This window comes from Nyctibius grandis, chromosome W (genome assembly GCF_013368605.1).
Source record: "Nyctibius grandis isolate bNycGra1 chromosome W, bNycGra1.pri, whole genome shotgun sequence".
NCBI classification, from domain to species: domain Eukaryota; kingdom Metazoa; phylum Chordata; class Aves; order Nyctibiiformes; family Nyctibiidae; genus Nyctibius; species Nyctibius grandis.
In genome coordinates this window covers 23,896,225-23,917,758 of record NC_090694.1, presented here as the reverse complement: position 1 = coordinate 23,917,758, position 21,534 = coordinate 23,896,225, and the positions used below count along the sequence as shown (strand labels likewise).

The window sequence follows — 21,534 nt, the reverse complement described above, 5'->3', positions numbered from 1 at the left end:
ATTCCTCCATTCTTGGACAATTACAGTCAATTAGTAATTCAGATTAAAGAGATGCTGCTGCTGTTATCCCCAAGCCAAAAGGGTTTCCCCACGCTGGCTGGGGAGACAAGAGTCACTTCTTTTCTATCACTTGCACCACATGAAGGTCATGCTTTCCTAGATGACATCAGAAATAATTCAAGTATTATTTAGCTTGGAGCACAATTATAAGCCTTTACTCAAGCAACAGGTATTTAACATGGAATTTCAGCTAAACTCAGGGCAATCCTTAAGTAGAAATTCCATGAAAAAGGTTATTTTTTATATATTTATAAAATCACAGAATCACAATCACAGAACGTTAGGGATTGGAAGGGACCTCGAAAGATCATCTAGTCCAATCCCCCTGCCAGAGCAGGATTACCTAGATCATATCACAGCAACGCATCCAGGCGGGTTTTGAATGTCTCCAGAGAAGGAGACTCCACAACCTCTCTGGGCAGCCTGTTCCAGTGTTCAGTTACCCTCACCGTAAAGAAGTTTTTCCTCATATTTATGTGGAACCTCCTGTGTTCCAGCTTGCACCCATTGCCCCTTGTCCTGTCAAGGGATGTCACTGAGAAGAGCCTGGCTCCATCCTCATGACACTTGCCCTTCACATATTTATAAACATTAATGAGGTCACCCCTCAGTCTCCTCTTCTCCAAGCTAAAGAGACCCAGCTCCTTCAGCCTCTCCTCATAAGGGAGATGTTCCACCCCCTTAATCATCTTCGTGGCTCTGCGCTGGACTCTCTCTAGCAGTTCCCTGTCCTTCTTGAACTGAGGGGCCCAGAACTGCACACAATATTCCAGATGCGGCCTCACCAGGGCAGAGTAGAGGGGGAGGAGAACCTCTCTTGACCTGCTAACCACACCCCTTCTAATACACCCCAGGATGCCATTGGCCTTCTTGGCCACAAGGGCACATTGCTGGCTCATGGTCATCCTGCTGTCCACTAGGACCCCCAGGTCCCTTTCCCCTACGCTGGTCTCCAACAGGTCTGTCCCCAACTTGTACTCATACATGGGGTTGTTCTTGCCCAGATGCAGGACTCTACACTTGCCCTTGTTATCTTTCATTAAATTTCTCCCCGCCCAACTCTCCAGCCTGTCTAGGTCTCTCTGAATGGCTGCACAGCCTTCCAGTGTGTCAGCCCTTCCTCCCAGTTTGGTGTCATCAATGAACTTGCTGACAGTGCACTCTATTCCCTCATCCAAGTCATTAATGAATATATTGAATAGTGCTGGTCCCAGTACCGACCCTTGAGGGACTCTGCTAGACACAGGCCTCCAACTGGACTCTGTCCCATTGACCACCACTCTCTGGCTTCTTTCCTTCAGCCAGTTCACAATCCACCTCACTACCCGATCATCCAGACCACACTTCCTCAGTTTAGCTGCGAGGATGCTGTGGGAGACTGTGTCAAACGCTTTACTGAAATCAAGATGTGCCTAGAGACAGCACCAAGAACAAGTTGTTCCATCACCTTTCCGGGGATGGAGGTGAGGCTGACCGGTCTATAGTTACCCGGGTCCTCCTTCTTGCCCTTTTTGAAGAATGGAGTGACATTTGCTTTCCTCCAGTCCTCAGGCACCTCTCCCGTTGCCCACAACTTAGCAAAGATGATGGAGAGTGGCCTAGCAATGACTTCCGCCAGCTCCCTCAGCACCCGTGGGTGCATCCCATCAGGACCCATGGATTTATGGATGTCCAGATTGCTTAATTGGTCCCTGACCCAGCCCTCATCAACCAAGGCAGATTCCTCCTCTATCCTGACTTCCTCTGGGGCCTCAGGGGTCTGGGGCTCCTCAGGACAGCCCCCAGCAGTATAGACAGAGGCAAAGAAGGCATTCAGTAACTCTGCCTTCTTTTTATCCTCTGTCTCCAGGGCCCCCACCTCATTCATCAGTGGGCCCTGCTAGGGCCCACTAACCTGCTAGGTAAAGATGCTTGAAGCTTACTATTCTTAAAAGAGAATTTGGGGAACTACTCAGAAAACAAGAGCATTTTTTTTACTGAGGAAGAGCAGCAATGAAGTCCATGGCTACAGACAAAAATACAGCATTAAAAAGCACCTATGGCCGAATGATCATTCAAAAGGTTGTTTTCAAAAATAACAATAAAAGGTTGAAAACTTGCACCCCCTTCCAGAAACCAGCAGTGGCTCAGCTCCAGCACACCCCTATGATGGAGTTTTTTCCCCCCCAAAATCACTGCCCATGCAGCACAGCGCATCTTCCCACTGTCAGGTGGGCTCTGACATTGCTCCATCACATTGGACATGCACACCAGCACAGTAAATCACAAGATACAGCCAGAGTTTAGCTCCAATATGAAATGAAGACAGAAGTGTTGTTGCTATACTCTTGAAGGATTACAAAAGCTATTTTTAATAAGGGGTTATAAGAAGTTTTAAGGGGACTAAGTTGGTTTTGCTCAACTCATATGGCTGCAAAGATAAAACCTTGCACAAAGAAACAGCCACAAGTTGCTTGACAGAACTTGCAGCACTGAAAATTACGTAGTTACTACTTGAAGAACACTTGCTTTTGGAGTCTATGAACTTTTTCTTCAAAGACAACAACTTTAAGCATCAGGTTTGGTTTGCTCACAGTTGTGCAACATCATAGTCCTACACCTCTACATTTTCTGTTGTTGTTTTGGCCAGAAACCCCAAACACTGGAATGAGGATAAACTGCATATAAGGTTTGTGGCACAAAGAAAACACCGAAACTTGGGTTTACAGATTAATATTCTTCTGTCCTTACGTACTTAAGACGCACTTTATTGAGTGGACACCTTCCTGAGCTGGGGCACTCAAGGCAAACTCCCACACCAAGTTCCCCATCCCCAGTTAGTGCCAGGCACCAACATCTGGACCAGAGCCACACCACACTGGACCACATCTCTCCAACATCCTCCATCCCAACACCCCTCAGCCACTCCCTGTGCCTGAGGGAGCATCCCAAAGGTGACAGGCATCCGCAGCCCGGGGATGGTCATCTCTGGATAACACAGATTTGTTGAAAACCAGTTAGGGCCAGCATTTTCTTTTTCTAAAAAAAAAAAAAAAAAAAAAAAGAAAATAGGAAAAGAAAGAAAACCCATCCTGAACCTCAGAAAGGGTCAGCACAATAAAGTAAAATTTAAAAATTATAAATAATTAATTATTTCAATCCTGTGAATGTTTCTCCCTCCTCCACCACGTAGCGCAACCTCTATTTCTGAAAAGCGTTTATCTGAAAGTGGGTCATGTCTCCTGGCATTACTAAATCTTCCCAAATTTCCCCTGATTAGTCAAACGTGATATCCTCTCTGACAGCTGAGTGATCGAGGTAGTGTGTAATGCCATTTTTCCCCTGAATGAGCCACATCAAAAAGGGATATAAGCCGAGAGATGGCACGCCAGATAAGAGTCACCAACAGACTGTCCCCAAAATGTTACCGAGGAAAATTAAATTGTTTGTTGAAAGATTTTTCCTTTAGAAACATTCAGCCTTTAGTATTGAACAGAGAGAGACAAGAAACTGCCTTCGGAGCTGATAAAAGGACAAACCTCACTAAGTTATGAACTGTGTGATCCCATAGTTAAAAGCACTTCTGCACACTAAAGTCCTGGGGATTTTCTATCAGCCACAACATCCAGTCTGTTTTTCACCCGGGGACACCAAAACCCATCGTGCTGGAGATTAGCGACAGCCTAAATTTGGGTAATACCCTGCAAATGATCGGATATTAAAGCAGAGGCACCTGAGACTAAAAAGAAAAAGGAGAAAAAACAGTAAACCTGCTACTCAAAAAAAAAACCCACCAAAAAAAAACATTTAAAATGGGGATACAACAGCAAGCAATCGCTCAGGCATGATTTATATCCAAAGGGTTCAAAAAATATCATCCTTTGGAGCAGGAGGGTGCCAGGACCCCAGGATGATGCTCAGCTGGGACAAGTGCTTACTGGAGCTGAGCTCCATCCTTGCAGGAAAAAAGTTGGAGCTCCTAAGTACTTATCAGGTTGGCGATGAGATGAGATCCGGGCAAAGTTTAGCAAGTAACAGCAGGGTTTGCATTCTGCTGATTTACTTCACATGACCTTCCAGCGATGAAACTTTGTACCAGAGCAGAGACTGCCAGAAGACAGAACTTTTTTCAGTCAAAAAATTAAAAATAAATTAAAATAATATTACAAAAAAGAAAATGGTGAAAGCTTGGAGACTCTACAGACCTTTTGGCATTGCTAAATAGAATATTCTCTTTCTGAGAATAGACTTTTTTTAAAAAAAAAAAAATAAAATGTATTTTTGCACCACATCATTCCTTGGTCAAAAAGAGGAGCCCTGGGGAAGCTGCATTTGGGCGAGATCAGCATTTTTTTCTGCCTGATGCTGGACTTTAGGATGCAAACGCTGGTGAAGTGGCGCTCGGGGAGGAAAAGCCTTCTCGTAGCTCGCTCTTTGGGGACCGCAAGGAGTTACTCAGCCTGAAGCAGCCTCAGCCATCCCATCTTCTCCAGCATGGAGCGTCGGGTGCTGAAAGACAAATTTGAGCAAGTTTTGTTCCTAAAGATGATTTAGGCCCACCTTGATGGTCAAGCAAATGGATATTTCAGGTTTCTCAAAGCTGGGCAGCACTGCTCATGTCCATCTGGCATCACGGGGATGGTCCCCACAATGGAGAGGGATTTCCCTAAAATAAGCAGGTGCGAGCACAGCCATCACTCATCAAAACAGCAGCAGGGAAGGCGAAGCGTGAAAGGATGAAGATTAGCTCTGACAGCCTCAAATCCGAGTTTATTTTGGCATGGCAAGAGTGCATGAGGCTTCAAAGCAGCTCCCGGCAAGGGGCTGGGCAGCTGAAACCCACAGCCGTTCCTGCCACCAGCTGCACCCAAAGCACCAGCCCTTTATTTAACCTCAAGCACCAATATTTTCTAGAATTCAGATTTGTGTGCTTAAGAGACCCAGGTTCTTTTTCTTTTCTTTTTTTCCTCCTTTTTCTTTTTTTTTTCCCTCCTCCTTATTTTTAAAAAAAAAAAAGACAAAGTATTTTATTTAAGAGCCCTGTTTCCATCCCCCATGGCAGTGTAGACAAAGCATAAGCATTCATATCTCACCACTCTGCACAGGGAGGAACAAGTTCTCACCTTACTGGGACAGTGTCCAAACAGAAATGAAGGCTTTAGAATGGAAAATAAAAAAGAAAACAAGCAGAATGAAAGAGCAAAAGATTTCAAACCAGGTATTTCTAGGCTCTACAGAAGCAAGCCATGACCTTCCTAGCTCTCTGGCCAGGGTCTTTGTAACACCCATGGCCATAAAACACATGACAGAATCACACAGAATCAGGGAATGTTAGGGATTGGAAGGGACCTCGAAAGATCATCTAGTCCAATCTCCCTGCCAGAGCAGGATTACCTAGATCATGTCACACAGCAACGCATCCAGGCGGGTTTTGAATGTCTCCAGAGAAGGAGACTCCACAACCTCTCTGGGCAGCCTGTTCCAGTGTTCAGTTACCCTCACCATAAAGAAGTGTTTCCTCATATTTATGTGGAACCTCCTGTGTTCCAGCTTGCACCCATTGCCCCTTGTCCTGTCAAGGGATGTCACTGAGAAGAGCCTGGCTCCATCCTCATGACACTTGCCCTTCACATATTTATAAACATTAATGAGGTCACCCCTCAGTCTCCTCTTCTCCAAGCTAAAGAGACCCAGCTCCCTCAGCCCCTCCTCATAAGGGAGATGTTCCACCCCCTTAATCATCTTCGTGGCTCTGCGCTGGACTCTCTCTAGCAGTTCCCTGTCCTTCTTGAACTGAGGGGCCCAGAACTGCACACAATATTCCAGATGCGGCCTCACCAGGGCAGAGTAGAGGGGGAGGAGAACCTCTCTTGACCTGCTAACCACACCCCTTCTAATACACCCCAGGATGCCATTGGCCTTCTTGGCCACAAGGGCACATTGCTGGCTCATGGTCATCCTGCTGTCCACTAGGACCCCCAGGTCCCTTTCCCCTACGCTGGTCTCCAACAGGTCTGCCCCCAACTTGTACTCATACATGGGGTTGTTCTTGCCCAGATGCAGGACTCTACACTTGCCCTTGTTATCTTTCATTAAATTTCTCCCCGCCCAACTCTCCAGCCTGTCCAGGTCTCTCTGAATGGCTGCACAGCCTTCCAGTGTGTCAGCCCTTCCTCCCAGTTTGGTGTCATCAGCGAACTTGCTGACAGTGCACTCTATTCCCTCATCCAAGTCATTAATGAATATATTGAATAGCACTGGTCCCAGTACCGACCCTTGAGGGACTCCACTAGACACAGGCCTCCAACTGGACTCAGTCCCATTGACCACCACTCTCTGGCTTCTTTCCTTCAGCCAGTTCACAATCCACCTCACTACCCGATCATCCAGACCACACTTCCTCAGTTTAGCTGCGAGGATGCTGTGGGAGACCGTGTCAAACGCCTTACTGAAATCGAGATAGACCACATCCACTGCTTTACCATCAATTATCCACCGGGTTATGCCCTCATAAAAGGCTATCAGGTTGGTTAAGCATGACTTCCCCTTGGTGAAGCCATGTTGACTGCCCCTAATGATCCCCCTATCCTTGATGTGCCTAGAGACAGCACCAAGGACAAGTTGTTCCATTACCTTTCCAGGGATGGAGGTGAGGCTGACCGGTCTATAGTTACCCGGGTCCTCCTTCTTGCCCTTTTTGAAGACTGGAGTGACATTTGCTTTCCTCCAGTCCTCAAGCACCTCTCCTGTTGCCCACGACTTAGCAAAGATGATGGAGAGTGGCCTAGCAATGACTTCCGCCAGCTCCCTCAGCACCCGCGGATGCATCCCATCAGGGTCCATGGATTTATGGACGTCCAGATTGCTTAATTGGTCCCTGAGCCAGCCCTCATCTACCAAGACAGATTCCTCCTCTATCCTGACTTCCTCTGGGGCCTCAGGGGTCCAGGGCTCCTCAGGACAGCCTCCAGCAGTATAGACAGAGGCAAAGAAGGCATTCAGTAACTCCGCCTTCTTTTTATCCTCTGTCTCCAGGGCCCCCACCTCATTCATCAGTGGGCCTACATTGCCTCTAGTGTTGGTTTTACCTGCGATGTATTCGAAGAAGCCCTTTCTGTTGTCCTTGACCTCTCTTGCAAGGTTTAATTCCAAGGAGGCCTTAGCTTTCCTAGTTGCCTCCCTACATCCTCTGACAACAGACTTATATTCCTCCCAAGTGGCCAGCCCCTCCTTCCATGATCTGTACACCCTCTTCTTCCACTTGAGTTTGCCCAGCAGTTCCCTGTTTAACCATGCAGGTCTCCTGGTACCCTTCCTTGACTTCCTACCTGTTGGGATGCTCTGATCTTGAGCTCGGAAGAAGCAGTCCTTGAATGCTAACCAACTATCTTGGGCCCCCTTACCTTCTAGTACCCTGTCCCATGGGATTTCTCCTAGCAATTGCTTGAAAAGGCCAAAGTTGGCCCTCCTGAAGTCCAGGGTTGTGATTCTGCTAGCTATTCTGTTCCTGCCACATGAGATCCTGAACTCTACCATCTCATGGTCACTACAGCCAAGGCTGCCCTCAACCTTCACCGCTTCAACCAGACCCTCCTTGTTAGTGAGAACAAGATCCAGCAACACTCCTCTCCTAGTTGGCTCATCCACCATTTGCATCAGAAAGTTATCATCAATGCACTGGAGGAACCTCCTGGACTAAGGATGGCTGGCTGAGTAGGCCTCCCAGCAAATATCAGGAAGGATATCATGCTGCAGAAGAGCCAAGGGCAGGTTCAGCTCAAAAGCAGAGTCCCTCCCCCAAAGACTTCGGTCCCCTGAAAGCCATCCAGCCACAAACAACACATCCCCAAGTGCACTTCAGCATGTCACGGCCAGACAGGAGAGGAAAAGCAAACTGCATCTTTGCAAAGTCAGAATCTAGGGGAAAAAACACCAATATTTGCAGTAGGGAAGTCCCTGCTGCTCTCCACCAGCCCCTGGGTGAGATGTTCATACCCTGTGCAGACACGGCTTCCAGAAGAGCTTTTTAGTGGTGTTAAAGGTCTTGTTTCAGCAAAAACATGCCTTGTTGGTACCATTAGCTAGCAGAGAGTAGTGCAGGTGTTCATGGTCTATCCCAGCAGAGAAGTGATTTCTTACAAGGCCCGGTGGAGACAGGAAAGGCAGGTGACAGCACAGTGACACAAGACACCATCAAGCACCAGATGAATGGCACTTGGTCTTTTATTTCCTTCATTATTTTATTTCTGACCACTGAATGTCATAGTGAACATAGGCATCGACCAGGCAAGAAACGGGCACTCCACAACCATGGCAAAGGCTGGTGAGAACTGCACCAGTATTCACACATCCACCTTCCATTGAGGTCTGTGTGGGTCTGGAGCAGGACCTTCTTCTCCTGCACCTCCACCTTGTCTCTAAAACAGGGACTCATGGTCCTACCAGGAGATGTGGGACCAATCCTAGACCACATGAAAGCCAACTCCAGCTCTCCATCCCCACCACAGCAGAGGGAGTGTCCTTGACTGAGACCTCCACCACCCCCGAAACACTCAGTGGGTACCGCTCCTCTGCCCCACCTGGACATCACACTCACCGCCCAAAAACCAGCGATACCCACAGCACCCATGTTATCAGAGCTCAAAGTAATTAAGAAGCATAAATCCACGACGAAGTTCCTCAGCTTAATTAGACTGAAAATTGTGGCTTCCATCACCTCGGTATCTCTGCATCCACTTGCTGCCTTGATATGTTTACACCGACTTTTTGCTCCCTTGGGGTGTAGCACCAGGGACTGGCTTCACAGCAGGCACAGGGATTAGATTTTTTTTTTTCTTTTTTTTTTGTAACCAGTTTTCGACACTCATTTACTAAGACACATGTCAGTATCCCCAGCTGCCTGCTCACATCCGCCTGCTCAGGGGTTTGGCAGCTGGAAGTTTGCCTGAGCCACCTGAAATTGTCCCTGCAGGGCTTTCACGAGAAACCAGACATTCCCATCGCAGTCTTACGTGATTTTTAAAAGCCATCTTTAAATTTTTTTTTTTTCCCTTTGAAGAGCAGTGACTCGCCAGGACACGTCCCTGAGATGTAACATGTCATTTTGATAAGTAGTGGCGGTGACTCAGCCACAATACATCCTGCTCCCAACAGCCCTGTAAATGGTGGTTAGCACATCCTACCAGCACCTCACACCTCAGCAGGACTATCATAAGGCAGCTTGGGCAATGACTCATGGGAAGGGTGAAGGCATGGGTTAGCTGGGTTTAAGCGCTGGCTCTGCATCTCGGTGGAGTCACCAAGGGAAATGTGTCCCTTAGTGGAGCCCACCAGCCCCGTGGGGCTGCCCGTGGTTCAGTAGGATGAGAAGCGGTCATGAGCCGAAAGGGTTGGTCAACCTCAAGCATGGAAAAGACTTGTTCTCAGGGAAGAGCGAAGCTAGAGGCACATGGCAAATGGAAACTCGCAGGCAGACAGATGAGAGCCAACAGGAACATCCAACAGGCAGGATGGATGGGTGAACACAGCACATGTGTCCCCATCAAGGAGCTTGGCCTAGCACCAAACACACGGAGCACACCAACGCTGGGCACCCAGACAACACAAAACCACCTCACTGGTACCACCACCAATGCCCGTGTGGGAACATGAAATACGGGCCGAAAGAGGTGATGGCTGTGCATCAAGGAGGAGATGACCATGGTATCTTACCACCTACCATGCGCCATAAATAGAGTTGGGAAGGGCAGCAAGACACGTTACACAGTATTGCTGGCGACATGCTGCAATTGCCAGAGCAGGGTCTGAATGTCCTAACGGTACCACCAGCTTCATATGGACAAGTACAAGGGACTAAAAGCCAAAAAAAAGAAAAAAAAGAACTGCTGGTGGAGGAAAAAAATAAATCATAGAATCGTTTTGGTTAGAAAGGACCTTTAAGATCATCAAATCCAACCGTTAACCCAGCACTACCAAGTCCACCACTAAACCAAATAAAAATCAAATGGGATTTGGTTAAAAGTGGCAAAGGACAGTGACACAGCAGGTCAGAAGCACACGCTGCTGGAGGAGCTGCACCGTCATCCCACCACCCTGCACCAAACCACGGGTTTGGGGCCATACCCTGCAATTAAGGGCTTATATTCCTTATAGCAAGGGTTTATAGACCTATATTGCTTATAGTTCTTGTAGGCCTATAGTGCAGCCTTTGAGATGTTTAACCCATTCCCATGACTCACAGGTTTCAATCAGCTGGAGAAGGCTTTGGACACAGACAAATCAAGGACAAAAGGAGAGCACAGCTGGAGAAAAGGTCACATTTCCAGGCTACAAGCTCTTCCCTGGAGGAATGTTCTTCCCCAAACCCTCTGGATACCTCAGGAAAGGCAAAGAGCAGAAATATCAAATCCTTAAGAGCCTCATTAGTAAAACTGAGTTTACCATGACCTGGGCATCACATTAGAGAGCGTTCGAACAAGGAAGGCCATGTGAGGCCCATTGACCCCTGGTCCTCCCCAGCCCTGCCACCATCTCCAGACAGGTCTCTGCTCCCTTCTGGAGGACCAGGCTAAGCCAAAACCCAACCCAACAAGACATCTCTTGCAGCCGGCCAAAGCCATATGAGGGCAATTGCTTCACACAACCAACTCAAGACACAGAAAGCTCACCCAGATTTTTTTCCAATTTTGCTGAACAGCAAATTCCTCACTAGAAAGTTTTGCAGACATTTCAGGTGACTGCCAAAGCTTGGGGTCTTGCTACAATAAAAGCAGTCATTTTCCTGACCGGAATTGTAGTTTGTACTGATATTTCTTTAGCCACTGCAAAATGCCTCTGTTTGCAGAACGGGTCAAAGAGCAGAAAATAACACCACAAAAAACCCAAGTCAGGGTTCACCTACACTACCTGCTATTTATTATACCACCGACTAACTCAGAAGGTCCAAAGTCCACCTTCATGTTAAAGCTAGGCTACTCCTGTGGTTTCCTTCCTGGACAACTACCACAGTAAGGGTACACTACTCCTTTTTTTTTTTGGCCAGAGCTACAAGCTAATTGGCATGTAAATTAAAAGTCCAATGTGCCTAGAACTGCATCGCACTATAGCGACTAAGATCAGCTTCAATCATATATATATTTGAAGTACAAACACATGTAGACTTCTTTCTTGGTCATCAGAAGGGATGCATGTGTTCACCTTCAGGGTCATTATTTTCTACACCTGCTTATTGGGAGCAGAGAAGAATAATGAAGCAAAAATCTTCCATTATAAATACATTCCTCAACAGCAGCTAGGCTGCCTGTGACAAATACCCTTGGTTAAACTCGTTCCTCAGGGCAAAAAAGGGTAGGACCAACTCATCCCATCCCACCCCACAAGACCAGCACAAGCCACGTGCTGCCTCAGGCTCCAGACCCACTGTGTCCCCAGGTTTCCATCCTGCATCCTAGAGTTAACCCAGCAAAGAGCCGCAACTTGGGCTTGTATGGGGCAGGAATTCTTAAATAACTTTTAAAAAAGGCAAGCTGACTAATCCCAAACAGCAAGAGGGCATAAAGCAGGAATCAAGCTAATTAAGCCCCACCGGAGTCACTCCCAGAGCTGTGCCCCAGCACCTGGACCAAGTTCCACATCCCTTAGCTCGGTGCCTCTCATCTAACCCCAGCACAGATGCTGTTAAACGCACAACCAAGATGAACAATTGCACGAACAGAAAACACTTATTTTTGCAGCACAAAGCCCCTGGCACAGCATGCCCTTTAGCGGGACATCCATCCGCACAGCACTGGCAAAGCACAGGGCAAACTCCAGCCACCTCCTGCCTGTTGAGGGAGAAGAAATGTGCAAGAGCAACTGAAATGTATTGAGTTCTATCCAGGGGGGGAGGTAGAACAGGTTGAAAGCTTGTGGGTAAGAATTAAGGGACATGCAAAGGGGAGTGAAACTGTTGTGGGGGTCTACTATAGACCACCAAACCAAGAAGATGTTGATGAGGCCTTCTACAGACAACTGGAGTTAGCCTCTAGAACACACTCCTTGGTACTCTTGAGTGACTTCAATCACCCTGATATTTGTTGGGAAGCCCACACAGCTAGGCATGTTCAGTCAAAAAGGCTCTTGCAGTGCATTGATAATAACTTCTTAATGCAGGTAGTGGAGGAACCAACAAGAAGAGGTGCACTGCTGGACCTTGTATTAACAAATAAAGAAGGACTAGTTGGGGACATTAAGGTTGGGAACAGCCTTGGCGACAGTGTTCACGACATGGTGGAGTTTAGTATTTTACAAGGTAGAAGTAGGGCAATAAGTAGGATTACAACCCTGGACTTCCACAGGGCCAACTTTGTACTCTTCAAAGATCTACTTGCAGGAATCCCATGGGCTAAGACTCTGGAGGGCAAAGGAGCCCAAGAAAGTTGGTCAGTTTTTAAATACCACTTCCTCCAAGCCCAAGATAAGTGCGTTCCCTTGAGTAAAAAAATCGGGTAGACATGCTAAGAGACCTGCATGGATGAGCAAGGAGCTTCTGAAGGAAAGCTCGTGGAAGAAAGAAATTTACAGTTCATGGAAGAAGGGTCTTGTCACTTGGGACAACTATAGGGAAGTTGACAGGATGTGTAGGAAGGTAACAAGAAAGGCCAAAGCCCTCTTAAAACTAAAACTGGCAAAGGAAGTAAAAGAGAACAAAAAGGGCTTCTTCAAATCTATCAGTAGCAAAAGGAAGAACAGGGAAAGTGTGGGCCCTCTGCTGAATGAGTGGCAGCCCTGATAACAGAGGATGCAGAGAAGGCAGAGCTGCTGCATACCTTCTTTGCTTCGGTCTTTAATCCTAAGACTAGCCCTTGTGATCTCCAGACCTTGGATGTAGGAGAGGAAGACTCTCCACTAGTCAGTGAAGACTGGGTTAGTGATCAGTTACGGAAATTGAATACACACAAGTCCATGGGCTCTGATGAGATGCACCCAAGAGTGTTGAGAGAACTGGCTCAGGGTGTTGCTCTACCGCTCTCCATCATTTTCACAAGATCGTGGCAAACAGGAGAGGTGCCTGAGGACTGGAGGAAAGCCAATGTCACTCCAGTCTTCAAAAAAGGCAAGAAGGAAGATCCAGCAAGCTACAGACCAGTCAGCCTCACCTCCATCCCTGGAAAAATGATGGAGCGGCTCATTCTGGAGGTCATCTCTAAGCACATGGAAGAGAAGAAGGTTATCAGGAGTAGTCAGCATGGATTTACCAAGGGGAAATCATGCTTGACTAACCTGATAGCATTCTCTGATGTCGTGACTGAATGGGTAGATGCAGGGAGACCAGTGGATGTAGTCTACCTTGACCTTAGCAAGGCTTTTGACACAGTTTCCCATGACATCCTCGTGAGCAAGCTCAGGAAGTGTGAGGCAGAAGAACAGACAGTGAGATGGATTAAGAACTGGCTACACAATAGAGTCCAAAGAGTGGTAATCAATGGTGCCAAGTCCAGCTGGAGACCTGTAACTAGTGGAGTCCCCCAAGGATCAGTGCTGGGTCCAGTCCTGTTCAACATCTTCATCAACGACCTTGATGAAGGGACAGAGTGTCTTCTCAGCAAGTTTGCTGATGATACGAAGCTGGGAGGTTTGGCTGATACACCTGAAGGCTGTGCGGCTGTTCAGCGTGATTTGGACAGACTGGAGAGCTGGGCAAAGAGGAACCTAATGAGGTTCAACAAGAATAAGTGCAGAGTCCTGCACCTGGGAAGGAGTAATAAAATGCACCAGTACAGGTGAGGAGGCGATCTGCTAGAGAGCAGCTCCGTGGAGAAAGGCCTTGGAGTCCTGGTGGACAACAAGTTATCCATGGGACAGCAATGTGCCCTTGTGGCCAACAAGGCCAAGGGTATCCTGGGGTGCATTAAGAAGAGTGTGTCCAGCAGATCGAGGGAGGTCCTCCTCCCCCTCTACTCTACCCTGGTGAGACCTCACCTGGAGTATTGCATTCAGTTCTGGGCTCCCCAGTTCAAGAGGGACAGAGATCTACTGGAGAGAGTCCAACAGAGGGCTATGAGGATGATTAAGGGACTGGAACACCTGCCTTACGAGGACAGGTTGAGAGACCTGGGGCTTTTTAGTCTGGAGAAGAGAAGACTGAGAGGGGATCTCATTAATGTGTATAAATATATGAGGGCTGGGTGTCAAGAGGAAAGGGGCAATCTCTTTTCACTTGTGCCCTGCGATAGGACAAGGGGCAACGGATGCAAGCTAGAGCACAGGAAGTTCAACCTCAACATGAGGAAGAACTTCTTTACTGTAAGGGTTACAGAGCACTGGAACAGGCTCCCCAGAGAGGTTGTGGAGTCTCCTTCTCTGGAGACTTTCAAGACCCGTCTGGATGCGTTCCTGTGTAACCTGCCCTAGATTGGTCCTGCTCTGGCAGAGGGGTTGGACTTGATGATCTCCAGAGGTTCCTTCCAACCCCTAACATTCTATGATTCTATGAAATGCCCACAAAGCCACCAGCATCCATCTCTCACCTTCCTTGCACCTACTCAAGGCCACATAACCAGTGGACCGAATGCTATTTAAACCCCCAAGTTTGGCTTTGCTTCTCTCCCCTCCATGCCATCCCAGGGAAGCCGAGGAGGTCCCCAAGCAGCTGCAGAGGTGGCCATGCCCTTGGCATGGTCCCCAGCTGCAGAGAGCCAGCTGGAGCAATCTATTTTACATTTCAATGATTTTTCTCTCTGCAACTAATAATGAGGCAGGATCGGGAGGAGACTGGGGAAGCCAATGAATCCAGCTCCTTCAGTGAGACAACCCCATCTTTAAACAAAGATCCCAGTGTGGCCTCTGAGCTGTCCCTGCGCTTTGTGGCATGACCTAGACATATTCCCATAATCTAAAAAAAAAAAAAAAAAAAGAAAAAAACCCCAAAACCTTCAAGTATAACCTGTTTTTCCTAACAGCAAAGGCAGGAGTTCAGGAGCTCTGCATCCCTAAGAGCTCCGCAGCAGAGGTCCCGTGGATATCCCAGAATTAAATCCCAAACTTTCCCTGTCCCCCACACTTATTCACAGATTTTTTTTTGTACACAATACACAGAAAATCTTCTCTGCTCCTTCCCAGCTGCTGCTCAACCCCAAATCAACGCACAGGCACCTGATAAGGATAAATCCTTGCCAAGCCTTGAAGGATAAATCATTTTCAGAAAGGTTTTATGCCAATTCATTGACTCAATCAGCATGCGATCACACTGGCAATGTTTATTCACTTTTGAAGTTTCTCCCCAGGGTCAAAAACCACCAATTCATTTCAGCTACTTTATTTAAAACAATTTTAAGTGAAAACCAGAGCATTCTCTACACCCAACACTAGAAGAGGATTTTTTAATGCATTAAGTTCTATCGTCTATTAAAAAACACTTGGCAAATAACAATGAAATGGGAGGAAAAAAAATAAAAATAAATAAATACCCTGGTGTCTTACTCCTCCAGAGCCTGCAAACCTTTGGAAGAACATATCTTGAGCTGCCCAGGAGCAGAAAGGCACAGCTTGTTCCCTAGCCTGGCAGAAGCACTACTTTGCATTAGGTTCAGAGGCTACACTTAAATCAACAATTAACATATTTTAAGAAGTACCTTTAAGAGAGCAGAACATCCAGAAGCAAAAGCAATTACATTTGGTTTAGTAATATGAAGAGCTTAACCTTACAATAACAAAGGCTAGCCATGCAAACAAGTCTAATCTCCAGTTTAATGCTGCAAATCAAACCATTGCTGGAGATGGCATCTTCTAGTAGCAACATCCTCCCTCCATTCCACCCAGCACCCAGCTCAGAGGAGCCAAGCAGCCCTGTTATCTCATTACAGAGTAATGCCGGCATCTGCGCAGGCTTACAGGGATTGGACTGCAGTTACCTTGGCTGAAGTTTAGCTGCATCAGCAACAGGTTTCTTTGGAGGGCTCTGGCTGGAGAGGAAGGAAAGAGCATTGCATGCAGGGAGCTGCCTTTGCCTCCTGCTTCAGCTAAAGAGGGTTGGATAAACATCCCTGCCCAGCTGCAACCAGTTTGGCTAGGCAGCACTGCAGCTGGGCACATCCCACCACTGCCACACTCCAGCAGGAACCCCAGGGACATGGCAGGAACCCCAGGGACATGGCAGGAACCCCAGGGACATGGCAGGAACCCCAGGGACATGGCAGCCTTAGAAAGACGTTTGCACAGGGTAACTTGGCCATATACAGGTTAGGCAAAGCTCCACCATCTAGAACAGGCTTTTGCAAGCAGGAGTACTTGATGCTACTACCTCCCCTACTCCCTCTTGCACACACTGGTGCCAGCAGCTGCAGGACCATGCCTGCACCCTTTACCATACAGCTCCTCTTCTGCTGGGACACAAGTTGCACTGAATTCCTCTTTGCTTCTGCAAAAAAATAAAACCCACAGCCAGATAATACCAAAGTCCCCAGGTACTGCACTGGGAGCAAGAAGAGTATTATAATGGTCTCCCTGTAACTGTTTACCCAAGTGGAGTCCTCCATGTTTGAAGCTTGATGCAGTTTTGGAACTACTCACATGCTCCTAATTAGGCACAGCTGTTAATTAATAGCCCTCATCAAACTAGGTAAACACCAGTCATCCCTGCTCTTAAAGGGGCACAGCTGAGACATCCCATGGAGAGGGTTTCCACCAGCAACTCACAGCTGCTGGCATTTCCAGGATGGGTTCCTCTCCAGTTTAAGTGCTCCTCAGGGCAGTGCTGAGTCTAACACAGCAAATTCATCACCATGGCTTAACAAGCATGAGCTTAAACACTGAGAATATACTACATGTCCCACAAAGTCCCAGGAGTTATTCTGCAAGCATCAAGTGGAAGTTAAGGGCTCTCTACACAGCACATGGCAGCTCCGGTCACAGCCCAGCAGGAAGGAGAGGTGGGAGGACCCAAGAAGTCCCATTCAGCTGCTCCAAAGCAGCTCCTCAGCAGTTTCTCTCAGCCTGGTTTAAGGAGGAGGAGGAATGACTCCAAGGGAGGTACTGTTGTGGCTGTGCTAATGCAATGCTGCACATCAGATCAATAGGCTTTTAGCAAGACAGCTGTATTGATTCCAGCAAGGTGGATCATCCACCTTCCTTCCCTCAAAAAGCCTCATCCCCATCCTGCCAACAAGGTGATCCAGGAGGCCTCACCTCTGCACTTGGAAAGCCATCTCCTGAACCATAACACCAGTGAAACTCTCCCCCTCTTCCCTCCTCTTTCCTCTGTTACTCTGTGAGAACATCTTCTGGCAGCCACATGCAGAGGGTGCATCAATGCCCAACTGCTTGGGGGCAGGGCAGCCCTTCGCAGCAGGTTGTCTTCTCCCTACCATGCTCTCAGAGATGTCTACCATACACAAGCTGTAAGTGCCCTGCAGAGCTATAGGCCACAGGGTCAAACACCTGCATCCACACAGAGCTGATGTGCAAGCAAGACCTGGGACCTTCCTTAATGTTTTCCAAGTGCAGGAGAGAGCAACACATCTGATTCATCTTGAGGACCTCCATCAGCAATTGGCACCATCAGGTTCAGCATCTAAAGGTTGTTGGCATTTTTTTTAAAGCCGCCTTGGCTTTTTTTCCCTCATATACTCAAAGTCACAGGAAACCTTTTCCTGCTGCTTCAAATCCCAGAGGCCCCACACAGAAAAAGACCCAGCAGGATAGTCCTAAATGTCACTGCAACACCAGCGCTCAGCCCCATAGATGACCCACATGGATTCAAGGCACCATCCATGGCCCCACCACCTACCCCACCAGTTGTGTCCCTAAAACGTCCCTGCAAGAAAGACGGACACCAGCAGAAGGGCCAGTGCTGAAACACCAGCTCTCATCAAGAATCTCTGTTGTTATTAAAAATAAAAATCAATGACATGCACAAATTGTCACCAAATCCCCATCACTTCCCAGGTGCCTCATCCAAGAATCACTCTAAAGCAGTACAATCACAAGCGACACCCCAGCAGGCATCTTATACCCATCCATCAGATCAACAGGAGTATAAACCTAATCAAGTTAGCATTAAAAACACAACACAGGTTAATTACCTGATCATCAAGTTAAGAATTAACCTGGTTGTTATAGCCAGCCTATAGATATGGATAATATAGCACTTGCAGTCAGCCTTCCCCTTCCCCCAGGATGCCTGCCATCACATCCAAGCACTCAGACGATGAGATGCTGCCGTCAGCACGTCAGAGCAGTTTAGCCACAGCTTTCCTTGTGCTCCCCTTCAGATTTTCCAAGGGAAAAAGGGTTTCTAAACCCGAGATGTTGATTTTGAAGCACTCCCAAGAAGGACAGAGGTCAGCCCGCTCCCAGACAGCTCCGCTCAATCCAGCGGAGCTTCTTAAAATCCCACAGGTTCAAAGGAGGAGACGCCAGATTCACACTTCATCCTGCATCCGTTTGATATCAACAGCCAAAAAATTAAGTGGCAATCCCCAATATTACATAAAAGCCATCTGCAAAACGAGTTACGGAAGCATAAATCTGCAGTAAAGTTAAGCCCAGAAGACTGTCATGGAGACAAAAAGCAATTCCTTGAGAGGGCTGGTACCAGTCCGGCAACATCTCCACGCTGATCATGGTCACAGGAAGAATTTAAAGCACTAAAATTCACATTATTACAGTAGATGATGCTGGCACTTTACAGTCTTTCAGCGAAAACTGTTCTGAAGCCAAGCACTTTTCTCAATGAGCCCCTGCCTAATGTTATTGATGGCTTTTACTAAGCCCATTCCATAGATCCTGGCTGCCTGCAGCACTCCCGGGCAGCCTCAGGAAGATGCAGAGCGCAGGGAGAGGGCTCTCTTCCTATCACTTATCACTCGGTACCGGGCGGATCTCCCGCTGCGTGGGAGGAGCTCTTCCATCAGGCCAAATCAGCAAAGATCTCTCCGGACACAAACCTCTCCCTGGGAAGGGGGCAGAAAGCCCCGAACCATGCAAGGTGCATCCCCAGCTTGCTTTGGTCAAGGAGCAGGAATACCCCACAGCCACAAAATAATTATAAAAAAAAAAAAATAAAGCTGTATCTTATCTAGACCCGAGGCTCTGCTTAAAAATCAGCACTGGAGCTTCTCATTATCACAATGACCACTTTTTAGGAGCAAATCTGGGTGTCTCTCTGGGCAGCGATTGGGACAGTGGCTTGGCTGCCACTCCACCGAGCACCGGCCCAGCGGTGCGTAGCACCCTGCGAGGCCATCAACCATGTTATTACCTGCCACGAGGAAGCGAGTGCACTCGGTCGCACCCCGGCTCAGGAGTTCTGTTTGGGAGCTGCAGAACAAAAAAAAAGGACTCTGGAAACAAGGGACCTTAGGTGCCTTTTGGTTAGTTACAGCAGTTATAAGGACTGTTTTTTTCCTCTCTCTCCACCCTGGTGTTTTAGGAATGTGAGGGGAAAAAAAATTATCCTCTGAGGATTTGGGGAAGCAGAGCGTGTTTTAGCTGCGTGTTCACCCGCTCAGGTGACGGGCCCCACGAAGGACGAGGCCAACACCGCCACAACCCCGACCCACGGGCGAAGTTCACCCTTCCCCACACAAAACCAGCCACGTTGTTCACTCAGGTGGGTGAAATCCCATGAGGGGCCGGTCACCCCCGGGGGGAGGACCCAACCCAGCGCCCAGGGCGGGCCGGTACCCGCGGGGGAGGCAATGTGAGGGCGGGGAATCCCCACCGCTCCCCGGGCACCATCCCGGGGGGGGTGGGGGGAAATTTGCGGGTCCCCTCCACGACTGTGAGACAACCCCACGCACAAAATACAAGGAAGATATACACACACACACACACACATACATACATACACCGCGCCCCTGCCCAGCTCACCTTGGTGTAGAACTGCGCAGCCGACATGGCCGGGGCGGGTGGTGCTAAGCGCGGGGCATGGGGCCGGCAGACAGCGAGCAGCACCCCCAAACCGCCTAACCGACCGACCTTTATACTCGCCGCCACCGGCCGGGGCGCGGGGAAGGGAAGGGAGGGGAGGGGAGGGGCGGGCGGAGGCAGGGAGGGAGGCGGCACCGCTCCGCCTCTGCCGCGCCCCGCTCAGGTATGGGGCGATGTGGCCGTGCTTGGCTGGACTCGGCTCTGTTCGGCTTGGCTTGGCTCGGCTCGGTTCGGTTCGGTTCGGCTCACTTCGGCTGGACTCGTCTGGGTTCGGTTCGGCTGGGCTCGCCCGCTCCGCGCCCCCCCTCAGCCCCTCTGGCGGGCAGCAGCGCTTTGCCTTACGGTCTCCGTCGGCTTTTATTATTACTTCTTTTTTTTTTTAAAAAAAAAAGCTATTTTTTAATACATATTTTTGCTTCCCCCTGGAGCCCGTCCCGGCTCCTGCCCCCAGCTCCGGGCAGGGTCCTCCCGGCAGCCTTAGGGAGCCACCTCGCTGCCTTGAGGCGCTGAAACACACCGTGTTTGTTGTTGAGTTTGGGTTTTTTTTATTCCTTTTATTCTTCTCTTCTTCTTCTTTTCCCACGGAAGAAAAGTAATGAAGCCCCAAGCGGGTGGTTTGAGGCTCTGCCACCCCCACCAGCCCCTGAGCCAGTGGGGATCACCCAGATATGGGAGTGCAAGTAACAGGGCATCCTTTGCCAGGACACACCTGTGCCTGGGACCAGCTGCGTTGCCTACATGAGCCCACTGGAAATACATTCAAGGAATGCACCAGGAATAGGTTTTTCTCTCTCTTCTTCTGCCCGGAGGTGGGTTTGGGTTCCCACCACCAACACACTGCTCCTGGGCACTGCTTGTGCATCACTCCGGCCTACAGTGATGTCAGGGATTGTTTCTGGGGCAGAAACTGCCAAAAATTGTCCCCGGCCTGTCACTCCATGGCCACGCTGTCTCCCTCCATCCCGTGGGAGCACCCCATGTTTCGATTTGTGCTTACAAGGCACTTTTTTTGAGCCTGAGAAGGATGACAGAAGCACAAAGTATTCCTAATTAATCACTATTGCTATTCATTATCATTCAAGGTATTTTGCATCTTAACTAAGCAGGCAGAAAATGTGCTTATCCTCTGCCACAGTTCTAAGCAAGGATCCCTTCTCCCGTGGTTTGGGGCTGTGCCGCTCACAGAGCACCCACAGCTTTCCTTTAAAGCGATCGCTGGTGGCATCTCACCCTCTGTTCCTTGTCCCTTGGCAGGGTGAAACTTCCCCCCCCCCTTTTTGGCATCTTTTCCCTTAGCCACCCCAGAGCCTGGTAGGGATTTGGTGGGAAGACAGCCAGCATCGCAGATAATCTCTCTTTTTCAGCTCTGATGTCCTTGGTGAATCTAAATAAATTGCAGGTGGCTCTGGGGGAAGTTTGGGAAGGAGTAAAGAAGGGGAGAAAAACCTGCACCCTGTCTAGAAATTACCCTGGGTAACACATTTGTCAGCGTAATCTCTGCAAAGCCTCCAAGATAGCTTTGTCAGGCAAACAAAACTTGTTCCTCTCCTTTTATTAAATCAACTGCAGAAACAAAATGGGAAGTAG

The 21,534-nt window shown here is 48.5% G+C and overlaps 2 protein-coding genes across 2 annotated transcripts in view; both read right to left on the bottom strand.

Annotated features, from left to right (window-relative positions):
- The window catches only part of LOC137675643 (unconventional myosin-Vb-like), a 193,713-nt gene extending 173,799 nt beyond the window's left edge, over window positions 1–19,914 (bottom strand). The window contains 1 exon segment of the mRNA XM_068421828.1: window positions 19,888–19,914. Coding sequence (XP_068277929.1) covers window positions 19,888–19,914 — 27 coding nt within the window.
- LOC137675727 (adenosine 5'-monophosphoramidase HINT2-like) overlaps window positions 1–21,534 on the bottom strand; it is a 406,008-nt gene that overhangs the window by 295,090 nt on the left and 89,384 nt on the right.